At 56.8% G+C, this 24,770-nt stretch overlaps 1 protein-coding gene across 2 annotated transcripts in view; it reads left to right on the top strand.

Annotated features, from left to right (window-relative positions):
• The window catches only part of DUSP8 (dual specificity phosphatase 8), a 42,977-nt gene extending 18,815 nt beyond the window's left edge, over positions 1-24,162 (top strand). Inside the window, exons 3-7 of one of the 2 annotated variants that reach the window (XM_082317740.1) lie at positions 2,717-2,855; positions 19,748-19,914; positions 22,174-22,333; positions 22,543-22,666; positions 23,047-24,162. In XM_082317740.1, coding sequence (XP_082173866.1) covers positions 2,717-2,855; positions 19,748-19,914; positions 22,174-22,333; positions 22,543-22,666; positions 23,047-24,139 — 1,683 coding nt within the window. In that variant the 3' untranslated portion in view covers positions 24,140-24,162. Of the gene's footprint in view, positions 1-2,716; positions 2,856-12,061; positions 12,107-19,747; positions 19,915-22,173; positions 22,334-22,542; positions 22,667-23,046 lie in introns of those variants that run through there. The other variant, XM_082317741.1, reaches the window with a different exon arrangement.
• The last annotated feature ends 608 nt before the right edge of the window (positions 24,163-24,770 follow it).

Below are 24,770 nucleotides of genomic sequence, written 5' to 3'. Positions count from 1 at the left end.
CTTGGAGCCAAAAGACTTGCTGTGCCTTGGCCCTGCTGTCCCTTGCTGGCTGGATTTGGGGACCCTTTCTGGAGGGTGATGCCTGGGGGTTTGGTTACTTCAGCAGTCTTGGCAACCCCCATGGGAGAGCTCCCACTGTGGAGGTGCTGCTCCTCGGAGGGACTTCTCTGGTGTCAGCCGTGCCCCTGCCCTATGCCAACCCCTGGCAGAGGCAGGAATCTGGCCCTGAGCATCTCTTCAGCTTTACTCTCCTCCTCTGCCCCCGTTAGCTTTTAACCTCTGTACGTTTAAGGCCAGAGCTGGGGCTGTGCCTTCCCTTGCATATCAGGAGTGTGTGAGGTTAATGGGAGACCCACGGACCTGATTAAACATCTCCCTCTCATTTCCTTTTGTGGTGAGGAGCTGCGATGCAGGTGCAGGCTCCTTATGTGCTCCACAAGGGCTCCTCAGGACCATCCTGCAGGCATCCTCACCCCAGCAAGTGGGGTATTTATTTTCTGCAGCCAGGCCATGCGAGGCCAGCGCTTGTTTGGCATTTACATTGAGTGAAACCTTATAACTTTAATAAGATGTAAACCGTGTCGCACATCTCTGCCGTCGCTCAGCAACCCTGCAGTAATGGCCCAAACAAAGCCTCCCCATGTGGAGGGAACACTAAATCCTATTGTGGGATAATTCTGCTCGGCCAGAGCTGGTATCTTGCCTGCAGCCACCCTGGCCGGGACTGCGCAGCTGGGATGAGCCCCTGCCCCGCCGCAGCTCGGCCCCCACCTCACTGTGCTTTTAGGGGAGATGCTTTCACTGGCATGGGGCTTCAGGCTGGGGACTGGGTTTTCAGGATGTGCTAAGGGCGTGCTAGGGCGGCTTGAAAGGATAGTGGCCCTGCAAAGGACTGGCGGGCTCCTGGCTCCAAGCTGGCTCGGCAGCCACTGTGTTTCCCTTCAGCTGCACTTGGGATGGCCTCCTGCGAAAGACCTGCTTCAGGGATGGCTGAGGAAGAGATGCTGGGGTAGATCCTCAGCTGGTTTACCCTGAGGTAGCTTCCATCATTTTTCAGTGTCTTATTTTAAAATTCCCACGTCCTTTTCTATTCTCTTCCCTCTCATCCTGCCGCTGCCTTTTCATCCCTCCTGTCATCCTGCTGACCTGTGGGGCCAGTTTTGCTCTCCAGTGCCCGGTGCTGGGCTGGGGACAGGCAGCTCCTTTGAGATTCCTCCCCCTTCCTATTGCAGAGCTGCGCGTGGTGTCCCGGTGGGGATTTCTGTTGGTGCGGGGCCATCCTTCCGCTGCGGTGAGGAGACATGATGAGCTCAGCTAAATTGGTGCACCCTGCAGTTTTATTTGGATGGCGCTCACGTTGCCAAGCAGGGAAGCACCTGCAGCAGGGTGTGAAAGCAGCATTAATATCGACAGCAACCTGAAGCGAATCTGCTCCAGTGGTAAGATAGGGCATGGCAGTAAGACAGCAAAAGGAGGCAAGTGTCCATGAGTGGTTCCTAGTTCAAGTGGTCTCCTAAAGAGATTTTGGAGAGGGCCGGGCAGGGGATGGGCAATGGGCAGCTCCAACACAAGCCAGAGGAGAGAGCGGCTTGGGGGCTCAGACCCTCCCTCCCTGCCCACTGCTGCCTCCTCCTCCTCCCACAGCGTGGTGGATGTGCCTTACCCTGCAGGCTGAGAGGGCAGGCGCTCGGAAGGCAGGTGTATGCCATCCACTCAGCTATTCAGCAGATGCACTGAGCCATGCCTCTGCGAGGGTTTTTATCTTCTTTTAACGCATGGAGCTTCAGGTAGGCGTAGGAATGGCTGGCTGCACCTTGAGTGCTCTCGCTACAATCCAGCCATCGCCAGGCGTGGGGGGACTCCTGCCTGCAGACAGCTGCCTGCCTGTGGGGTACCCCACCATCTCACCTGCCGTGGAGACCCTGCAGCGGTGGCAGGGCTGGGTGCTGTTTGTGGCACGTAAAGTCATGTGAGAGCAGCCCAGGAGCTCGTTTCCCTCTCCCCAGCACATTTCTGCAGTTTGCAAGCCCCACCACGCATTACGAAAGGAAGAAAGAGCATCCCCCTGAACATCCACCAAGATAAAGAAGATTTTCCCTCTCCTTCAGCCCTTAGGGGTGATCTGCAGGAGGTTTGGGTTGAGCTTGCAGAGCGGTAGTGCCTACAGGGGTGTTACTGTGCTGGGCATGGTATTTCCAGGCTGAGCCCTGAAGAGCTGTTGCTCCAGCCCCGCTCCCTCCAGCCGCAGCACAGGGGCTGTGCTGGGAGCATCCCTGCCTGCAGAACCACCCCCAAATCCCTGTGACACCAGCCAGGCTGCAGAGGAGTATCTGAGGGCAAAGGTTGGGTGGGGAGGAGGTGATGGAAGAAGTCGCAGCGACTTCTGGGACATGGTTAAGTAATGGCAAGCTGAGGGTGGGCGATGGGGAGGAGTGACCCTATTTCGGGTACGATGCTCAAAAGCGCTTGCAGTTGGTGGGGCTGCTCTGACGGGTGCCTGTGCCGACATACTCACTCGTAGCCGTGGAGCAGAGTCCTAGCCTGGCTGGACCCTTCATTTGGTGAGCAAAGCTGGCTCGTAGGGACAGTGTGGACCTGGGGTCTCCCATTTGTGTGACCGCTAAATTCAGCTTTGCTTGCCGTGATTGTGTGGGCAGCAGCATCCTCAGCGCTCAGCCTATTTCTCCAACACCCAGTTTTTGCCATTCCCCTGCAGGTGGAGGCGGAAGAGCACCAGGACGTGGTGGTCTATGACCAGAGCACGCGGGACGTGACCGGCTTGGCTGCTGACAGCTTCCTCTCTATCCTCCTGGGCAAACTGGACAGCTGTTTTCACAGCGTCTCCATCCTTACAGGTAAGAGCCCTGGGTTACTGCTGCCCTTGGTGCTCGTGCCCTTAGTCTGGAGTTATGGGCCTGCGGCCACGTGTGTCCATCTGCACCTGCTTTCCTGGCCACCAGTGGCTGTGGCGTTGGAGGGCAGTCCCGCATGCAGACTGAGGAGGCTTGACCCACCCTGGCATTACTGGGTGCCCCCAGTGTATTCATTCCTCACACCGTCCAGCTCCCCGCCACTGTGCCTGCCAGCCAGGGTGAATGAGAGGGGAAGGTATGAAGGGGTCATGGTGTCATGGATCCGGCCACCGAAAAGCGGCCCTTCATTCCCCCATCCTGGCGCTGCTTCATCCCTGGTGAATGTGCCAAGGGCTGGATCCAGTTCAGGTGTTCTGCTCCCTCTCACTGCTCTTAAAGGAAGGACAGGAGAGGAAATCCATGGATGTGCTGGGAAGGGGAAGGAGGGCAGGGGCAGAGGGTCATCCCTGGGCAAGTCAGGGTCTGCTGGAGATGATGTTCTCCAGGTGCAAGTACACAGGCAGGAGGAGGCATGTGCTGTCCTAATTACAGCCCTTCTGCAGAGCAAAATGGGAGGCAGGCGACCGATGAATGAAACGCTCGGACCCAGCAGAGAGGAAGAGAAAGAGGCTGCAAGCTGTTGAAAGGAGAGTTAAAGTTGCCTTTAATTCCCCATGGCTGGGACAGCCAGGTGTCTGCCTGGCTAGCTGCCCTCCTCTGAGCTTTTTGCCCATGGAAGGGTGGGCAGGCGCTGCCCCACACAGCCCCTCAATCCCACTGAGCTCAGCCAGGCTCATAGATAGTGCTGAAAGCACAGAGATGGGGATCATCTCTGTTCCCCAAACCCATCCTCATCCTGCAGAGACTGGGTACTGCTTTGGGGCTGAGGTGGAGGGTACCAACCTCTGTGTTCCCGGGGCATCGCAGGGATGGAGGGAGTGGCCATCCAAACAAACCTGGCAGCATGACAAACCCTGGGGAGGACTAGTTGTGATGGGGAAGGTGGCACAAGCAAGTGGCATTCAGGGAGCCTTGCTCGTGCATGGCATAGGTAAGTGCTGTTGAATCAGAGCAGCTGCATTGTGATGGGGAGAAGAGAGCAGAGAACTTGCAGGAATAAACACCTCAGTTTGAGGGTTTCAAAAGCAAGCAGGGACTACATGAAATCACGTTAAACCTAGTTAGCATGGCCTGGGTTGTAGAAGCTCTGCTGAGGGCAGTGCTGGAGGATGCCACCACGAGCTTGTTACAGCAGCCCCTGGCCCGCCCCAGCGGCCGCACCGGTGACTCCAAGGTCATCGCGGCATAAACAAGGGCACAGCTTGGCGCACGGTGCAGGAGAAGGAGAAGGCGGATTCGGTTGCATCTGGGAAGGAACCTGCTTAGTCACCGGGATGGGTCAGGAAACAGCCTTCATAGCGTGACCTCGGCACCCCGCAACGCGCCGCCGCTTTCCCAGGGCCGGGCGAGGGGCAGCGCTGTGTGCTGGCTGCAAAGCCCCTGCCCCAAGTCCTCCTGGAGCAGGGATGGGGCTGGGTGAGGTAGCCCTGAAAGCCCTGGCACCTTCTCCTCCCTGGGAAGGAGGGGACGTTTGGGGGACCCCCATAGCACTGGTGCACCCCAACTGCATGCACAGCATGCCCCATGCTGGGTGAGCACCGGAAGCGTGCCACCCGCCCTTGGCCATCAGCATCACCACTGCTGAGCCCCCCACAAGTAAACCTGCACCCCGCTTGGGCACACACGTCCTCCATCTTCAGGGTGGCCATTTCCCTCTCCCTGGGCTGCAGGAGCCCAGACCCCCAAGCAGGGGTGCGGCTGTGCTAGGCACCAAGCAAGGCTTAAACCTCCCTAATTAAAAGTGCTGCAGGGCTACAGCCTGATGGGGAATGCGGGCCTCCAGCGGCTGGAAAAAACGGGAACCAAAATGTAGAACACTGGGTCATGGCGGCGGCATTTTACAGGGAAATCGTGACTGGAAGCGGCTGCAGAGAGCGTCCGGGGGAGGCTGGGCACGCTTGCCGACACGCGCAGCTTCCTCCTGCCTGCGGTGTGCGCAGCAGCCGGATTGTTTTAGAGGCAGCTCTTGGGAGGTCTGAGGGGCGATGTGCGGGCCGGGCCTGATTCTGACCCCTCGCCCTGGTGGGGTTTAACCCCTCAGTCTGTCCGTTCCAGGCTCAGGCACCTCATCCTTCCCCAGCCCATCCTGTGTCCCACAAGAGGTGCCTGGGTCCTCCCTGGAGGTGGCTTGTGACCCCAGCAGGGAGTCGGGCTGGCAAGGGCTGCCAAAATCTCAGGGTCCTGCCCTGAAATCTCAGTCTGTCCCTAAATGGATGCCAGCATCCCAGGGAGCCCCATTCTGAGGCTTCCCAAACCCGTATGCCAGCCCTACGCAGCCCCAAAAACTCCTGAGCCCCTCCGTGCTCCCCAGCTCTCCTCAGCCCCAGCAGATGTTTCTCCAGGGGTGACGCACTGCCGTGCCTAAGTGTCCCCATCTCATGCAAATGCCATGCTTGGCCATTGCTCGCCTCCAACGCATCGTCCTTCAGACCCTTGAAGCAGCTGGTGGAGGCTGATGGGCGAGGACAGGGGAGCTGGGGTGGCAAGAGCGGCAGCGGGGACCCCTCAAGGGTTAACAGCCCAGAAGCAGTGATTCCAGCGCTGGGAAGGAGGAATCTGAGTCAATTATTCCCAGTCTTGGAAATCATCTGCTTCTCTTCTTTTTTCCCTTTTTTTTTTTTTTTAATTGTGTAAGTATAAATAGTGCTGCTTGCTGCCCTCCATCCGTGGGAGCAGAAAGCCTGTTGATTTATATGGTTTTCCTGACATCACATGAAGTGGTGGAAAACTGAATGGAGCCAACATTTTTCCGGCATTACGTAATGCCCCCTCCCTCCCTCCCGGCCCAGCTCTGCTATTCCTGCAGGAGCCTGACTGTTCTTTAACCTTTGTTTACTTCAGCACAAACCGTCGCTTTTTTGCTTTTTTTTGGCTATTTTTTGCCTTTTTTTTGCTTTTCTTTTTTTTTTTTCCCTCTTTGCTTTTTTTCCCCCTTTCTTCTTCCCCTTTGCAAACTCCCGCTTGGTTTTTATTAACAGCCATTATCTGTTTATGAAGCAGCAGCAGCAGCAGTCTGGCTCCATCACTCCCTGATGGCTCCCGCATGCCAGCTCTTGTATTGGAGCCCAGCCAGAGCCGTAGCGTAGTACTGAGCTCCTGGGTGCTGAGCTTCACCAGCTCCTCTCCATTTGTCCAGCTGCAGTGGAGGGTGGGGAGATATTCCTTTGCTCCCATTCAGAGGCTAAAAGCAATAGCCGAGGGCTTGGGATGTTCGTCCAGATGATGCTCAGGCACCCATCCTGTCCCTACTCCTGGTCCTTGGGCTGAGCACCGGGCTCCTCTCCTGCGCCTGAAGCCATATGCCAGATGGAGATGAAACCGGGGTGGCTGTGTGGCCAGCAGTGGTGGTCGCCACAGCCCGGACCGCTGGGGTTGGGACCCTCCTTGCAGGGCAGAGGCTCTTTTCATTGCGGTTTCATGAGCCAGGGGAGCTTTATCATTGCGATATCGTGCTCTGACCTGAAACAGGCCCCTCACTTGCTTTTTGAACTCGAGTCATGAGCTTTTCATCTGGCTCAGGAGCACATGTGAGATCATCTTCGCCCCCCTCTTTTGTACCAATTCTTCAAGGAATGTTTAAATTTTCCAGTCCTGTTCTTTCTAAATTTGGAGCGTCTGTTTACTCCCAGGATTCGGAAAGAATGTAACAATATCATCAGCGAGAAATCCCTCCCAGCCCTCCGCTCGCCATCCTCCTCCTCAGCGAGCAGGCTGGCCTCGGCAGCGCTGGCCGTGACCCGGGTCCTCTCCAGCCCGGCGGTGCCGTGACCAGCCAGCGCAGCCGGGGAGAGTTGTAATTGCACGGCGGCGGTGATCTGGAGGGGGCTGAGATTTGGGGGGTTTTGGGGGAATCTACCAAAGGCAGGTGACTTCAGAGTGGACAAAAGCAGTGAAAAAGGAAAGGGGATTTCTATTGCAGGAGCTGACTTGAGCTGCCCAGGTGGGAGTGGGTTCAGCACTGGCTGGAATTATTTTAGAAACAAGGACTCGGGGACAGCTGATTTGAATGAAAAAAAAGAAAAAGCACTTCTCTTTTTTTTTGCTGCATAGGGACAGTCCTAAAAGGAGGTTAAACATCAGGGCAGCTGAATGTGACTTTGTGCATCCTTGGCTGAAAATACTGCAATACTTTTGTGTGTCATGTTGGTGTGAAGCCACATGCCAGCATCACATCTCCCTTGCTGCCTGCTCCTCTTGAAACACGTTGGGCTGGGGCTGTTTTAGAGGAAAAGAGAAGATGAACAAAAAAAGCTGAGCTAGGCAGGTGCAAAAGCAGCGCATAGGCAGGGCAGAGCAGAGGGGGCTTGCTTTTAGTCAGAGTCCCAGGAGCTGGAGGTGGCACGTGCGTCCGAAAGGCAGCAAAAATACAAATGAATCTGCAAAACTTGTCATGGCTGATGCTGAAGCTAAAAGCTTAGCAGGATCCAGAACCAGGATCGAGGCATCTTTAACAAACCCAATGTAAGAAAAAAATAGTCTAAAACCTAACAAAGAAAAAACCCCAAACACCTACACTTTGGTTGTCAGCCAGAAGCTGTCTGATGGGAGTGGGGAAGCAGGACCCCACTGCAGCTGGTTATTTGATGGTCACCTCCCTCATCGCCCACTCTGGACAGCCTCACAGTTTCATCTGATGACTTTGGTATGTGAGTGTGTCTCTTGGGGACACAGCACATGCAGGATGGACTAGCTGGTGGAGTCTGTCCTCTGCTCCGTACGTGGGCCTGAAGATGCACGTGTAGGTCAGGCGTTAGGGCAATTTCAGGTACCCTCAGACTGCAAGGTCGTAGAGCACTTATGGACTTATTGGCATGAATCCATCAGATGTAACCACAAGTTTTTCTTCTAAAGTCTAATTACTGCCTCTGAACCTCCCACAAGCCCCTTTGCGCACCTGTGGACGTCTCCATCCCATAGCATACTGTGATGAACTGAAAGAAGCAGATTCTCAGCTGGCAGGAGTGTGGGTATGAATAAGGACGGTGCAGGGGTGGGATGAGATGGGAAAGAGCACTCACGTGGGACTCTTTCTTGCTTCTCCCAGATTTGGGAGTTTTGAAGAACTAGCTTTGCAAATAATGTGAATGAGGATCCTGGTGGTTCTTCATCTACAAACTGCCCACATGATGCTCGGGAACGGAAGAAGGGTAAGAAGTGCTGTGGAGGGGGTTATGCTTGGCTTTTCTCAGGCTGTAGGTGGTGGGGCACAGGGGGGGTTACCTGCAGTGATGCTTTTCTTTTGACTGTCTGGAGGGCTGGAGGTAGGGCGCTATTGCCAGCCTAGTGGGAGAGGTACTTTTTCAAAAATCATGGCATTGGCTTTAGCCGCTTGAAGTTGGACTTCAAATGGTAACATCAAGGTTTGTGATTTTTACAGTCCTGGAGGTTTAGGTAACTCTCCGAACCTCCCTCCCTCTCACACAAAACATGCCTGGGTCCATGGCACCGGAGGATTTGCTTTCTTTCCTGCAGCAAAGTCATCTGGGACCACTTTGGCCAGGGCAGGACCATGTTTTCTTGCCCTCGAGCCCCCATCCAGTGGGTGCTGGCATCCAACCCCGGCCACCCAGCCTGACAGTGGCCCTAGGGAGTGCTCCTGGTCTCCACAGCCCGAGGTGTGGTGTCGGGGTAAGGTGCCCCCTTCCCACCCTCCACCGCAATGGGGAGATGCCTGGGAGGGTTTCAGCCCCAGTGGGACCAGTGGCTGCATCCCTGGGAGGGGTTAAGCCAGGTCACGTACGTGTGAGCTGATTGTATTCCAGACCTATGCTCTAAACCTCCCTGTTTAGCAACGCTGTCGTCAGACAACTTGTTTTCCCAATTCTATAATTACCCTGAGGAGCTTCCCCTCCCCCTCCAGCTGCATTTTTAACCATCGGACCCAGAAAAGGGGAGCGAAAGGGCTGAAGGCAGAGAGGGACGGAGGAGAAGGGGCTTACGGAAGAGCAGCCCTCTGGTTGCCAAGACTTACAAAACCGCCATGTAATTTCATTTCTCATTTCTGGAAAGCTGACGGGAGGAAGGCAACTTCCCCAGTAAGAGATCCTGATGGGAGGGAGCCACTGCCCAGTTATGGTTTCCTTCCTTTTGAGAAACCTGCCCCCCCTCGTCTGCCTCCCCCTTTCCCCAGGCCCGTGCCGCCCGCTTGCGAAAGGTCGGCGCTGGCAATTATTATAAGGTCCCGGAGCTGGGTGGAGAGAGGAACCGCTGGCTGCTGCCCAGCTGGGCTTGTGCCAGGCTATAGGTACCGTCATGATGGGTATGTAGGTGCTGAACAGGGGCTTTCTGCTCCCTGCTCTTTCAGGCAGGTTGCATGAGTCGCGTTGCAGCAGGTTTTTTACTGGCGAGCGCTGTGGCGATGAGAGCGAAGCAGGGCCGGCGAGGCTGGGCATCGCTCACCAGGTGATGCACCTCTGTCTCCTAAATAGGAGCTGGAGGCAGGATGGGTGACAGCCTGGCCAGGAGGAGCACCTGGGAAAAAGGGCTGAGGGGCAGTGGGCGATACGCGGGATGTGTCTGTGCTACGGATGTCGCCTTTCATTTCTCTGCTTGCCAGTGCCCCCCTGCTCCAGCACCAGCTCCCAACCCCTACCCTGGTCCTGCCAAAGGGCTGAAGAAGATGAAGAGGAGGACGCTGCCTTGGGGAATGGTGGCTGTGGGTAGCACCTCCATGTGGCTGGACCTCACTCTGATGGAGGAAGGGGGTTACTCGCTTGTCTTTTGCTGAGGATCAGAGGGACACAGGATACCAGTGAGCCTCCTGCATCAGGGACTGCTTGGTGGTGTCATGCCCAGCTCCCTAGCTGCAGCCCTGAGCTGAAAACTAGGTCCAAATGCATCCTGCCAGTACCAAAATAACTTGTGCCAAGGGCTCTCACAAACCTGAGGGAGTCAGGCAACCAGAGGGCAGTGAGGGAAGGCAAATTCATGTTTGTGGACCGCTGGGTCAGGGACAGGTTGGTGATCACACCCCCTAATCCACCACATGCTTCCTGCAGCATCCCCCTCAGCTGGCACAGAGTGGCTGGGCAGCTGCTGGCCCTGCATGACCCGGTGATGGTTTCCACCCCAGCGGAGCCCCAAGCGTAGCCAATGGAGCGGGTTGCAGCCGAATCACCCGCCAGCATGGGTAGAGCACCGCTGGTGCAGCAGCAGGGGGAGGTGGGGGCATCTCCATTGCTCGGAGCCGTTGGCACTGGCCACCAGCATCATGCACCCTCCCTTGTAGGGACGGAGGTGGCAAATGTGGGGGACCACAGACCCCCTGGGGAGCTGCTGTGGGAGCCGCTTCCTGAGTGTGACTCTTGGGGGAAGGCTGCTCCTCTCTCTTCCAGCCTAGTTGGAGCACGCTTTGAATTTTATCCAACCTCTGACCCACATCTGATAATAATCAAACCATATTTGTTACAACAACAAGGCTCGTTAGGAGGCTGGCTCCGCTCGGGGTGGGGGGGGAGGGGAGAGCACTTAGTTAATGCCAATGACCTCATCTCATGTGATGTCATTCAAAGGAAAAACACTGAAGTCACTCACATATGGCTCAGCCTGGGGTTTTTCAGCCTGTAAAGCTTCAGATTTTCAAAGGCACAATACATGCCCCCCCCATCCTCCCGCTCCTCCACTTGCTGTAATCCTGAATGATTTTCTAGAGGCCTGGGCTCAGACCAATAAACTCATAAGGAGCTGTGTGGAGACGTATTAAGGAGTCCCATGGGTGGGAAGCGGGGGACGAGTAATTCTCTCCCCCGGGACAAATAAAAGGAAGAAAATGCATCAACCCCCAACCTGCTTCAGCAGCCACCACTGATGGATAGACCCCAGCAGGACCGGGAAAGCCCATTCCTACATATCCCCTCTTGCTGGACTTTTGTGCATGAGAACACTTTGGTGGAGGGTGCATCTCCTCCAGACCACGGTCCTTCTCCACTGCGACCAGCCAGATAACTCCATCCGACGCGGCGGCGTGCAGGTGTGAGCATCCCAGCGCCAGCCCCTTTCCCCACCAGCTGCTGGGGCCCGTTCGCCTCCAGCTGTTTGAAACCACTCCAGGATGAGCATCCCTCCTGGGTGATGCTCTCAGTGGAGACATCAAGAGGAAAGATGAGCTGGTGGTTAGGGACCTGCTCTCTGGTCCCCAGCTCTGCCCTGCAGCAGAGAACCCCGGAGAAGTTATTTAATCCTTTGTGCCTCAGTTTCCCCCTTGGGAAACGGAGATTGTGGCATTGCCCTTCCTGGTGCTGGGCTTCAGAGTTAAACATCCCCCAGGGGATGCACGTTGGTCCTACCAGGAGCATTTGTGGGGAGGGGGCAGGATGGGGCGCAGCCACAGGATGCCTGTCACGGGACGGGGTCAGCAGGGAGCAGGGATGGAGAGCGGTGCTGCATCCCCCCTTTAGCGCAGGGGTTTGATCACACACAGCCCTGGCTAGTGCTGAAATGAGGCGTGAGCTTCCTCCTTCCAAGTCCCTGTCCCCAAACTAACTCCGTGGGGCCAAATCCGGCATGGTGCAGCCATCCATCTCCTGCCACGGCTGCTCGCTGCGGGGGGCTTTGGGCGGGCAAGAAAATTGCGGTTGTGCCTTTAAGCAGCGAGTGAAGCATATGTCAGGCCCGGCGTTCTCCTGCGTGTCTGTGTGCTGAGTAAGGAATGCGGTTGCATGCCTGACCCGTTAGCTATGAGCGCGCTATGAGCGCGCTATGAGCGCGGCGGTGGATGGATCAGCAGGGCTGTTGCTCATGGGCTGAGCTCATTCAGGCTGGAGCAGGAGCCGCGCACGCAGGGAGCGAGCGGCGAGGAGGAGGGCGGCCGGGGAAAGGCGACTACGCCGGGCCCCCCGACCCTGCTCGATTTTTTTTATGCTTTTTATTTTTTCAGCCTGAAGGCTGGAGCCGGGGGAGGCTGGCGGTGCTCTGCCGCAGGGGGGCTTTTTTGGGTTTTTTAGTATTTTGTTTGCCTGCCAGCTGTTGTTTTGCTAAGGCAAGAGGTGCCCCCGTGAGTCGCAGCCCAGCTGCCTGGATGCCCGTGGATGTAATGATTGCTCCCTCCGAGGACCAGTTCTGGACAGACATGCGCGAGGGGCAGATGAAGCTGAAAATAAGGGTGCGGAGGATGAAGGAGAGCAGGGACATGAGAGGTTTGTCAGCCGGCCGGCTCCTTTCCTTCCGATGGGGACGGAGGGGGAAGAGGGGGCGGCTCAGAGCCCTGCTTTGCCCAGGGAACGGAGATCGCCTTTGCCGAGCGGCCGACGGGGAGCGGAGCGCGATGGCTGGCGATACAAAGAGCGCAGGCAGCTGGCGAGCGGGGAGATGGAGGCAAGCAGAGAGCGTGCAGATGGGGAGCGACCACCAGTTCCCAGCCACGGGCAATGTGTGGAAGCGGGCGCGGAGGCAGCTAGCCTGGTCCTGCAGGCAGCAGCAGGAGAGGAGCTGCATGGAGGGGGCAGCTCCTTCAGGCAGGTGAGAGGCTGCCTGCAGCGGTCCCAGCGTTAGGCAGCTTTCCCACCTGGTATGGGGTCCGGTGAGGCTGCCTGGCCGGGGGGGGACAGCTACAGGGTCCCCTGAACCCTTCTCCATCCAGGCAAGCTTGGCGAGGGCGGGATGGAGCAGAGGAGGAGGAGGAGGGAAGGAGGAAGACTGCGGGAGTCAGGGCAGGCTCTGCCACCAGCACCTCTGCTCCCTCGGGCACCAGTTTGGAGGGGTCACTGAGGCTGCGGGTGTCCACGCCCCGGGCAAAGGAGAGTGCGCGGCAGGGAAAGGACGAGCGAGGGCGGCGAGGTGTGCAAGGAGCAGTCGGCTGAAAGAGCACTGCGCTGCTGCCCGCACCCAGGCAGCTGCCCGATGGAGCCATTTCGCTTCACTAGCACAGTTGCTGCCTGCCCATCTTCAGGGGGATTTCTTTCAGAACGGGGGTTTGCAGTGTTTCCACCCCCCAGCACCAGGGTGAAGGGCAAGCAGAGGAAGGGGATATTAACTGGAGCAGCTTAAAAATATGCCGAGCCTGGAATGACCTAGATTACCAAAAGGTTGAATCAAGAAACTTCCCCTCCATCACCACTTAAAATGGGAGCCTGCTAAAAGCGCTTGACAGGTTTTTGTGGCATGAAGCACATAACCCAGTGATGGTGTCATTAGTAATAAGTCACTCCTGGAAATGACACATTTTTCTTTACTTAGAACGAGTAAGGCTGGTCCAAAGCAGGCACAGTCACCAGAGGAAAATCAAGCCCAGCAGCTCAGGGAGTGTGTCCGTGGTTGTGTGGGTGGAGGGCTTCCTTTCTGCTGCTTTTCCTTTTTTTTTAAGGATGTTTTCCACTCATTTGGGAGAATGGGAGGGGGGTCTGGGACCAGCCTGTGAGGCCATGGGGGGCTGGTGCGGGCTGGGAGGCAGCAGGATGATGTAGCAGCAGATGGGCAGAGGCTGTTCAGGGTGACTGTTGGGGAAACGGGGAATTCACATGAGTCCATAACAGGGCTGATTCATCGGCTTTCTCATCCCCACTGCTTGGAAAAAAAAAAACGGAGCCAGCAGTGGGGTGATGAAATTTAGTGCCGAGTGAAGGGAAGGTGAAACCTGGGCTAGGGGAGAGCAGAGGGGCTGGGCAAGGGGACGCAGGGGGGACAGGGGACTAGGTGAGCGCTGGACATCGCTCTCCAATGCACTGAGATGTGTGGAAGTTAAAGAGCATCAGCCAGGAGAGGGCGAGTTGGCCAGGCTGCAGAGCACTGGGATTTCACCCAGGTGGGTGGGAAGGGCATGCAAGCAAGCGGGCATGGCTGGCAGGGCTGCCTGCACCGAGCATTGCTGGCAGGGCTGGGGAAAAGCAAAGAGGGCTGCAGCGCCGAGAGGGGAACAGCGAGGATAGAGGCAGGGGGGAAAACTCAGAAACATCCCAGGCAGCAGGAAGCGCTGACAAAGCCCCGGAGCTTCCTGGAGCGCAGTGAGTAAGGGTGACAGTAATCAGTGTTTTATTACACCGCCCGGCTTAGCTGCCGGCACCAACAGGCTCCCACCCAGCACGAGAGCCAGGGAGACGGCATTTTGCAAAAAGGGATTTTCCCAGCAGTTCTAGGGGTTGACGTGTGGCGTTCCTGGCCTCTCCACTCTCTTTCCTTCAATTCAAGCTGCTGCAGAGATGCTCAGCTGAACTCTGGGGCTCACTGCCCTGCCAAGGCTGAGCACGATGCAGGCGAGGGCTGGGGTTTTGCAGGTCGCCCCAGCTCTTGTCATCTCCTGCCATGCCTCAATTCAGCAAGGTGGTTTAACACTTGGGCATGGATGTGTCGAGGCACTGGGAGCAGCGTGTCCTCAGGGGACTGGGGTGATGGGGAGGGGGCATCCGGGCACCATCCTGGCCACTGAGCTGGCACAGCAGCGAGGGAGCCATGCTGGCATGGCAGCTGCTCCAGCAGCAGCCGAGGCGTGTGCTCGCTTGTATGCCCCGCTGCCCCTCGCCACGTGCCACCCTGGCAGCAGCTCTCAGCCACCGCAGGCATTTTAATGAGAGCTGGGCAGAGCCCAGCCTCTCTCAGCCCCCTTGGCCACTGGGAGATTTAGGGGGGCACAGGGTCTCCAGCACGAGTACAGGCACAAAGCCCACTGGTGAGGCCATGGGCTGCCGCAAAAGCTCCAGCACCTGCACGGGGAACCGGTCTCTGAGCAGCTCCAGCTGCTGCTTTTTAACACTCATTATAGGAGCAATGAGGGTGGGCTATAAACCACCTCTTTAATACCCCCCGTAGGTCTCCTGCCAGCTCCTGGTGTGAAAGCTGGGGGTGAGGAGGTGGGGTCCAGCAGCTGCTGGCCCAGGGAGGGTTTGCAGCTCCTGCTGTGCCTGTTCCCCTCCTCCTTGCTGCCACAGACTGATAGCACACCAGAGTGACATGTCACCTCTTCTTTCCTGTTCCCTGCTGGGGGGCTCTGGGTTGGATGTGCTCCACCATGCACACGGGAGGCTGGTGAACAGTACGTGTCCCTGCTGCTCGGTGTGTCTCAGGGCAGCAGAGGGGGGAGTTTAGGAGACTCGTGGGGCTGGGGATGTTCAAGAGGCACGTGGCTCTCCCAAAGAGCAGTTTTGGGGTGAGGCAGGTGCCCTGGGCAGCCTTCTTGTGGCTTCTTGCAGGCAGTGGGGTGCAGCATCGAGGCCAGAGCTGTTGGATTGTTGCAAGGGACTCTGGAGGAGGTGAGTCCATGGGGCTGGAGATGAATGGGCAGTCTGCAGCTGTCAGAGTGAGACATGAAAGGGTTTTCAAGCCCCATCATTTCCCTGTCTCCACTTTACACCTCCAGCCTAAGAAGACAGTCTCAGTGCAGGGAGCAGCAGGGAGCTGGGAGAGCCCTGCTTAATGTGCCCCACACTTCCCTTTTATCCCCAGCAGCATCTCCCCTAATGTCCCATGCAGCTCAATGGACTGTAAATCCCCAAAGCCGGGGCTTACCACCAGGAGGAAAATGATGCCACACCATGTCCCTGTCCCTAGCCAGGACTTTGTCACCTTCTGTGTCACCCTTCCTGCACCACCAATGCTTCCCTGCCGTGGCAGAGAGGGGAGCAGGGCAACTTGCAGGTGATGGGTGATGCCTGAGATGTTGTCAGTGTCCCAGCCATGAGCTGGATGTCCCCAGAGACCACCTGAAGGTGACAGCTAAGGCAGTAGAGGGGTCCCCAGGTGTGGCAGGGTCCCAGCTCAGCAGTCCAACACCTCTCTCCTTCCACCTTCTGATCTCCTTCCATGCCCATCAGCCCAGTGTCAGCACTGGGGCTTTTTGTTCATTTTGGTTATAGCCATCTCATGGTCTTACGCAGCCACTGGTGCAAAGAGAGACTGACAAAGGGGCTCCTCACTGTGCAGTTTGCTGCTCAAGGGGAAAAGTCACACGGCTCCCCAACAGTTGCAGCAGTGGGCTTATTCAAAGATGTTACTGGCATCTCCACCTGGGCTCATGGATGGGCTCAGGAAGGATTCCCAGGCTGGCTGCCTTTCCTCTGCAGCATCTGTTCTCCCAACAAATCCAGTTTCACTGGGAGGTTGTCACAGATGCAGCTGGAAAACATGCAGGGGGAAGGGCCTGGCAAAGATGGGGGTGGGGGACAAGTTGTGGGTTTTTTCCCCCTCTGTGCTGCCAGGACCATGCAGAGCAGGGCTTAGGGCTGGCACAGAGGGGTCTCTGCAGGGCAGAGTCAGAGGTGGAAGGGAGGGTCAGCACCCCGTGAGCGAAGCCTGGGATGGGGGAAGAAACGAGGTTTCAGTTGTTGCACTCTTCTGACACTAAGTTCCTGCAACACCCCATGTCTCAGTTTCCCTCTTTCCTCTGGGGGGTTGACAGCACTCCCCTCCCTCCCGAACGATGCGTTTCTTTTCAGCCCCAGCTTGAGCTGGACACCGCTAAGGGTTTTTATGTCTCTGTGGGCATTGCTGAATGAACCCCCCAAAGTTGGGGGGTGATTTTCACCCCCCAGCCTTGCCAGAGACCTGCCTGATGCTGGTTCTTGGCTCGTCCTTCCTCCATTTTCAGCAGGAGTAGTAAAGGTGTCCCCACTTCTGGCTGGGTTCTCTGTGCCCAGATATCCCCCCCCTCTCCTCCTGGGCTCCACCTCTGCCTCAGGTAATTGCAGGAGGCAGGAAGACACTGGGTTTTCCAGGGAATGGTTTTGAGAGCCCTCAGGAGTGCTGGAGCCATGAGCAGTACACGGGGCTGTGCCGTGCAGGGACCAGCTCTTCCCCAGCAAGCCCTCACCAGGCTCGAGGGGAGCATCAAGAAGAAACCAGAGATCCCCAAGTCCCCACTCCATGTCATATACAAATCCTTCCTGAACTTAGTTCCCCATGTGCCAAGAGAAACGGCGCTCCCGGCACCAGCACTGCAAATAAAAGAGGAAAGACTAGAAAGACCCAGTGCTGCCCTTGCTCCTCACGCTGTGGGACTCTGCTGCTCTCTCTCAGCAAAAGCTGGAATCCATGGCCCAGGGTATGGAGGGGGAAAAGCCCAGGTATCGGTTGGAGCCCAGCCAGGGACATTCACTGCCTTTGGGATTGTTTTGAAGAGCTGCTTCGCTTTCTGAAGATGAAAGGCATGCTAGAGCAGCCGGTGTGGGGTGGGGTGCACGTCACTTCAAGGCTGGGATGGTGTCGGGTCCCCGACCCCATCTCTAGGGTTTTCCCCAAGCCCAGGCTGCCCTCAGCAGCTGCAAGCATGGGGAAAATGAGGACAGGCAGGATGGGAGCATGCCTGGGCCCCCAGACACAGGGTTGAGGCTTTGCTTGGGACAAGTGGAGTGAGCTATGGGCATCATTTCAGGTGCCAGCATCCTCTGGTTGCTGGCAGTGTGCTGGGGTAGGCACCGCAGCTGAGGGTGCTGCTGCCAGTCTCTGCAAACATCCCTGCCTGCTTCTGAGCCCCCTCTGCCCCTGCCTGGACTTCCCCAGGCAGGGCTGGCAGAGGATCTGCTGCCAGGCAAGTGCCAGCAGAGGCAAGCAAAGGGGAGAGAGCGGCGTGCCCCAACCTGCTTTAGCTATGAGATCACCCCATGCTCCCAGCTTTTAAAGAGTGATACAAAGCCGTACACGACCCCGGGCCCCTCTTGATGGGTAAGAGTGAGTGCAAGAGGCTGGGGACGAGAGCAGGCACTGATCCCCAGGGCTGCAGTTGCATGCACCGTGCTTCCCAAAAATGTGCCAGGTTCCTTCAGAAAAATTCCCATGTTGTTTTGCATGAGTCCAGAGGTCAAATCTGTACCCCACTCAACCCCATGTGCTGCAGGCTTCCCTGGGGGCAGCTGAAGGAAACCCTTCCCGCAGGGTTTCTGCTCAAGCATCCCCGAGGCATCAGCAGCATATGCTCAAGTGCGGGGCAAAGCAGGGAGTTCGCACGTGTCCACGCAGGGCTCTGGCCAGTGATTTACACTCCTTGGCAATGGGGACTCAGTGCAGGGATGAGCAGTAACCGGAGCTACGCTGCACCTGCACTGGGCCTCCTGCTTTCACTCTGATTTAATGTCCCAGTTGAGAGGTGATGTCATTTCGGAGGGAGCCAGGGAAAAGGAAGTGCTAGAGAAGAGAAGGTGCTTTAACTCTACCCTTCCCGGCTTGGCCAGGTTTTGAAGCTGGGAGCTGTGTTAACTACCAGCGAGGGAAACGTAAGAGAGGGGAAGAAAGAGGTTGGTTGGAGGACACCTTCCTCTTGGGGCAGTAGGAGCTGACATCAGGAGCTGCTGTGATGGAGGACCTTGGATGTTCCCAGGTGGTGTGAGCATGATTTTGTGTGCTGCTCTGGCTTCTTCATCACTTTCACCTCCCAAACATGTGGGGTGGGTTGTCTGCAGCACCAGTCATACTCCACCAGAGCCTGGGTGCCACAGCAGCAGGCAGGGAGGGTCAGCAGAAATGCTGGCAAGGTGCTGGAGAAGGTAAATTGACAATGATGTGCCAAGGCTGCCCTGCTTTCGAAGGGGAGAGAGACTGAATGGACAGGTCGTTACTAAAGGCTCATTAAAAGGTCTTGTTTAGCTGTGGAGATGGGCCAGGGGTTCCCATGGTGCTGAGTCCAGAGACTTGGACTTTCCGAAGGATCTCGTGAGGGCATCCTGGTCCCTCTGACAGTCAAAGGCAGTCAAGCCCCAAAGTCTTCTCTGCCTTTTGGGTGATGTCAAGTGGCATCTGCTCATTTGCATGACTGGGAGAACCTCAAGAGAGAATGGTTGGGCTGATACAATCCAAGGTCCTCTCCATTGCACCAAGTTGCCGCCCAGATGTCCTCAGCTGGAGGAGAGCAAGGTTGGGCCACCACTAGCCAGACCCAGCTCTGCCCCGGAGAATGGGATCAGTGGGCGAGAGCAAATCAGGATCCCAGTGACCTTACGCAACCGCGCAGGATGTGCAACAGCACTGGGGGTTTTCCAGCTCCGCAAGCTGCCCACCATGCAGGCAGAGCAATGCTTGCTGCCCTGCTCAAGTCAGTGCTCTTGCTGCTTGAGCTGGGGACTGGCTTTCAGGCAGGCTCATTCACATTTAGACTGTACTTTTGACCATGCCAGACACTGTGGCGGTAGCTCTGGCTGTCAGATGCCACCTACCGCAGCCCCAGCTGGGGGTTTTCTCTCAATATCGGGCTTTGAGATGCTCAAGCTGGGTATGACTGCCCAGCAGCTTTGTGCAGTAAATTGGGCACTGCTTGCTGTCACATTCAGTAAGGTCGGAGTGTGAAAAATGGCAATGGCCTGCAGGTACCAATGTGCTGGTCTGGTCCAATGTGGCGGAAATCATGGGCTCGGCGGGGCTGGGCAGAGGGGGCATCTCTCAGAAACCGCAATGTGTAAGTGTAGCTGTTGTGGCAAGGTTTGGGCTGACCTCCCCAATGTGGGGAGCTTTGCACCTCGGTGGGCTTGCTTGTTGTCATCCTTCCCTGGTGGGTTTTGCTATCAGAAAGTGACCCTGGTTGTCCTCCGAGGCAGCCAAGAAAAGGACTTTCTCTTCTTGTCGTTTGTCTGAATGAAGTTGCAAAGAGCAGGAGGGGCTGCAGGATGCTTCACATGTACATTAATATCCAGCTGCAGCAGGAAAAATCAGAGCTGGGTCTCCATTCCTTTCGCCGTGTGGGTGGCACAGTCATCGCAATGTGTCTGCACTGGTTAGCGATGGCTGGTAGCTTTTTGCTCCTCAAGGCTCTGTTCTCAGTGCAGGGTTATCACTGCCTTGTCCCCAGCCTGGGCCTTGGCATGCCAGGTATTGATGATCTTGGCCTCGCTGCGCCGAGCTCAGTGTCCCCATTTTCTCTGCAGGAGGCTTTGCCACCTTCTCGTCTTGCTTTCCGGGGCTCTGCGAGGGGAAGCCAGCTGCCATCCTGCCGATGAGCATCTCCCAGCCATGCTTGCCCGTGGCCAACGTCGGCCCCACACGCATCCTGCCGCATCTCTACCTGGGCTCCCAGAAAGACGTCCTAAACAAGGTACAGCCCTGGCAAGGGGACATGTCCACCCTGTCCCATCTGGGACCCCAGCCATGCAGAGGGGTGAGGGCATTAAGGACTCTTCTCCTGCCCAGTGGGAGGACCACGGGTGGTCGGTCTGACCCTCCCAGGAGGCTGAAGGCAGGGAGTGCATAGGCAGAGCCTGGCAGAACTGGGGAGGGTGGTTGCAGGGTGAGTCATCTTATATTGATGAGCTTTAGGGTGGTCAAACTCTTCCCAAGTGCCTGTAGCAAACTCAGGGACAGGAAAAACATGGCCAGGAAAACACCTGGGCTCGATGGGGGAGTTACCACAGCTGGAGGGAGATGTGGAACAGGAGCCAGCTTTGCACCCACCCGCCTAGCCAGCCAGGCTGCCAGATAATACCAATTTCAGCAACCCCGCGATCCCCTTGGGAACCAGAGAGAGTGGGAGCAAGCTGGGGTATTCAGCCATGGCAACACAGGGACGGGCAGCTCTGGCCAGGGGTAGGGGCTTGTTCGGGAGGCCCAAAAATGAGCAAAGGTTTGCTATGGGGAGAGAGGAGAAAAGAGGGACAGTGCCCTTTTAAAGGTGCTGGAAGGGCTGTGCTGTGATGTCATGCCAGGGAAGGAATTTTGTTTAAAGGAAAAATAACAGCGAGAAGAAAGAAAGAGGAATTGCAGTTAAAATGCCGCTGGGCGCCTGCCTACCGCGGGCAAGAGGGAGCCAGCCAGGCGTCCTCGCCCGGGGCAGGCGAGGGGGGAGAGGGACCATGACGCCGGAGGGGGGTTGGAGACAGAAAGGAGGGAGAGAGAAATTATATACAGGGAGTAGAAGGAAATGAAAGAGAAAAATGCCAAGAATGTGAGCCCGGGAGCTGGGCTGGCTCCGCCGAGCCGAGGCTGGGCTCTGCAGAGCCTGCTGGGGTGGGCAGGAGCCGGCCACTGGAAAGCCAAGGCCGAAATCCTGGTGCGGTCTCCTGAGGAGCCAATGTCAGGCAGGGAAATTGATGGTTTCCTTCCCTTCCCGCCTCCTCAGAGGGTTTTGTTCATCTTTTGGAGCTGTGTTTTCTGCCATCGCCACGATGTGGCCAGAAGATGCTCTATTCATAGGCAGCACAGCAGGGTCAAGTCTGGAGGCCATGCGTGGGCAATACTTCTCCAGCACGTTGCAAAGGAGAGATCCCACATGGCAGCTCCACGCACTCTGACGTGTGGGAGGACTATTTTATCTCCGTGTTTTCTTCTCCCATTTAATTTTGGGTCTTCCCTGGAATAGTGCAAACCAGGCACTGAGACCCAGCAGCTGGCACAGATGTTCCCCCATTTTTTATAAGCAACCTACCCCCAGTTGTACAGGTGACACCTAATCTGATGGGATGGGGAAAGAGACAGGGGCCAGATGAACCATAAATTTGGTGTCAGCACCACATATAGGTGAAGCTGGCCATAACCCTGGGAGGGAAGGAAAGGAAGTTGGTGTGGATGCAGCAGTATGTACCCAGCAAGCCAGCTCCCTGATGAATGGCCTGTGGGTCGAACCTCACCCCCTCATTGCTGTTTTTCAGCTGACTCTATTTACCTAAGGTCTCCCTTGTGCCATTGCATTTTATTGACTCAAAAATATGGGCAGTGATGGTGGCCCTTGAGTGGCCAAAGCAGAAAAGTCACAGAAAACAAGTTCAGGTTCACTCCAGTGTCAGAAAGAGGGAAGAGTTGGTTCCCCTTGCCACCTGCCTATGTCCCAACACAAGAGCATATGTTTACAGTGAAGAACTGTGAACAACTAACAGATCTGTGAGAACTTCCAATGCGTTTCTGATGGGGGTGGGAGCAAAAACATGGGTTGACATTGATTAACACAGGGTGCTACCAATGACTTGCCCCACTCTGCTGGTGAGATGCTTCCTCTGTCTCTGAGCTGATACTTCCAAAATTTTCAGCCAGAGTTTTCACTGATTTTCTTTCTTGCATTTTCCTGTTCCTCTCGTGCTGGGGTTCTTGGGTTTTCCCCTCTGGGACCCTCTTCCAGGTGTCTTTGGTCTTGCTTACTTTTACTTGGACCTCTGCTGAGGTTCAAACCTGTGTCATCTAAATTGACACAACCTTCTCAGCTGGTCTCTGCTGTACTACCATCAGCTAGGCCAAGGCAGCAGTGGGAGACCCACAGGAGCAAATATTGGGATGGGAAAAGGCAGGGAGTACATGGCAAGGCAGATCTTCAGCACTCGGTGCTGGCTGAACTCAGCTGATCATTCAATTGCTTCTTTCCCACCAGGATTTGATGACACAGAATGGGATAAGCTATGTCCTCAACGCCAGCAACTCCTGTCCCAAGCCAGATTTCATCTGTGATAGTCACTTCATGCGCATTCCTGTCAATGACAACTACTGTGAGAAGCTGCTTCCCTGGCTGGATAAGTCCATTGAATTCATTGGTGAGCTTTTGTTACAATGGTTGCAAGACCCTCCAGTTCTCAGCCTTCAAAACCTGAACTCTTCATCTGTCTTCCATGGTCTTACTCTCAGCAACCCTTGTTCTTTCACACAAAGGGGTTGAGGGTTGAGGAGGGAGGCTAGAGTCATTTTGCCTACCATCTCTGACCGTATCGATGCTTTTCTCTCTGTTTCCTCTACCGTGCTCCAGACAAGGCCAAGGTGTCCAGCTGCCAGGTGATTGTGCACTGCTTGGCCGGGATCTCCCGGTCGGCCACCATTGCCATCGCCTACATCATGAAGACCATGGGTATGTCATCAGATGATGCTTACAGGTGAGTTTTCCCTGGAGGGCGGTGGGGCTTACGCCGGTATGCTTCACTACAGGGAAGGAAAACAGGCTGAGCCCAGAAGGATAGGGTGGGAGCTCTTTGAAGCTCTGTCTTGCCTTGGCTGAGTCCTGGTGAAACCAAACCTCCCTTCATAAAGTGCATGCAACGAGGAATGGCTGGGAGTGGTAAAATGGAGGGGGGAGGCAGTCCCAGCTCTACCCCTGGGGCATCCCGAGGCCCCGTGGTCCCCCAAGATGCCTTTCTTCAGAGGGTCTGTTCAGAAGGTCCTGGACAATGCTTCTTCTCCCCAAAGAGGCTGAGAGAGTAGGGGTGACCCGCTGAAGGACCAAGCACCAACCAGGGCTGTCTGTGCCTCTCGGCAGGTTCGTTAAGGACCGTCGCCCATCCATCTCGCCCAACTTCAACTTCCTGGGGCAGCTCCTGGAGTACGAGAGGAGCCTGAAGCTCCTCAAGGCCCTGAAGTCAAAGGGCGACCGGGGCGAGGGGGACACCCAGCAGGACCCAGCAGAGGCGGCTGAGGGCAGCCGGCACCCCCCACCACCTACCTCAGAGAAGGCCGAGGAGGTGCCGAGAGGCGCCAGCTCGGCGTCCCCCCATGGCGACCCTGAGCGGCCAGGCGGGACCCCAAAGGTCCTGTCGCCCACCACCCTGCAGCAGGGGCTCAACGGCTTGCACCTCTCCTCTGAGCGCATCCAGGATACCAACCGCCTGAAACGCTCCTTCTCCCTGGACATCAAGTCCGCCTACTCCCCCGGCCTGCGGCAGGACCCCCCTGGACCCCCCGGCCCCGGGGATGCCCCCAAACTCTGCAAGCTAGATAGCCCCTCGGGCCCTGGTGGCCTCAGCCCCTTCTCCCCAGGGGCGGACAGCCCTGACCGGCCGAGCGGGCCCGACCTCCTGCTGGAGGCCAAGGTGAGGCAGCGGCGGAAGCACCGGCACCCAGCGGGCTCGCCGGCCCACGGGCTCAGCCTCAACGTTGGCGGGGCCTGCGCCGCACGCAAGAGCCCCGGCACCGAGGACGGGCTGCCGCCACGGCTTGGCCAGCCGGCCGCCGCTCCTGGTGCCACCACCACCGCCGCCTGGAGCGGGGTGCACCTGGAGTCCCCCGGCACCCCCTCCAGCGAGGCCGGCTGGTACTTCGGCACGGACTCCGGCAGCGCCGGCGGTAGTGGCGGGAGCCTGTTTGCCAGCACTGGCCCGTACCCACCGCCGTTCAGCTGTGGCGGGGTGGCAGGCGGCTGTGAGATCAGACTGAGGGACAAGGCGCGGGCCGAGCCGCGGGACGGGCGGCACAGCTGGCACGAGGAGGCTGGCGCCGAGAAGCAGTTCAAGCGGAGGAGCTGCCAGATGGAGTTTGAGGAGACCATGTCCGAGGGCAGGGCCCGGGAAGAGCTGGGCAAAATCGGCAAACAGTCCAGCTTTTCGGGCAGCATGGAGATCATCGAGGTGTCCTGACACCCCCCCGGGGTGCCTGGAGAGCGGGGATGGGGACGGGGTGGGGGGATATTTAAGCTGGGGGGAGAGGGGAGGGGGGCAGCGGGGCTGGGGGAGTAGTATTTATACCCACGCGTGCATTTTTGGGCGCGCACGCGCTGAAACCGAAGCGAAGGCGGATGAGTCTTTCCAGAGTCAGGAAACATAACGGCGGATGCTTAGTGTCCCTCCTGCACCCATCCTGGTCCTTCCCCTCCATCCCCAGGGGGTCCCAGCCCTCAGAGACCCATGCTCGAAATTTGGGCATAAAATTCGAGTGGGAAGGGGCAGGGGTCACAATTTTGGCTGTGGGGATGGGGCACAGTGCCTGTGGGGGGACCACGACCGCCCCCTTCCCTGCACCCTGGTGCACTAAGCATGCTCCCCCGTGTTTCTCTGGCTAAGTATCCTAAAAATGCTGCACTGGAGCAGCCCTATACATATATAAATATATATTATATATAATATAAAGAAAAAAAAACGAAAACACACACACAAAGGAAAAGGTAAATGGTTTTACTGCAATTTTTATTGAGACGTAAATAATATTTCAATTTTTTTGTTTTGTTTTTAATTTATTGAAGCTGTTCATTCTGGCAATGATTTGCAGACA

The sequence above is a fragment of the Platalea leucorodia genome, assembly GCF_965183815.1.
Source record: "Platalea leucorodia genome assembly, chromosome: 7".
Classification (NCBI taxonomy): domain Eukaryota; kingdom Metazoa; phylum Chordata; class Aves; order Pelecaniformes; family Threskiornithidae; genus Platalea; species Platalea leucorodia.
The sequence above is the reverse complement of the archived record's forward strand: the minus strand, read 5'-3'. Positions and strand labels throughout refer to the sequence as shown.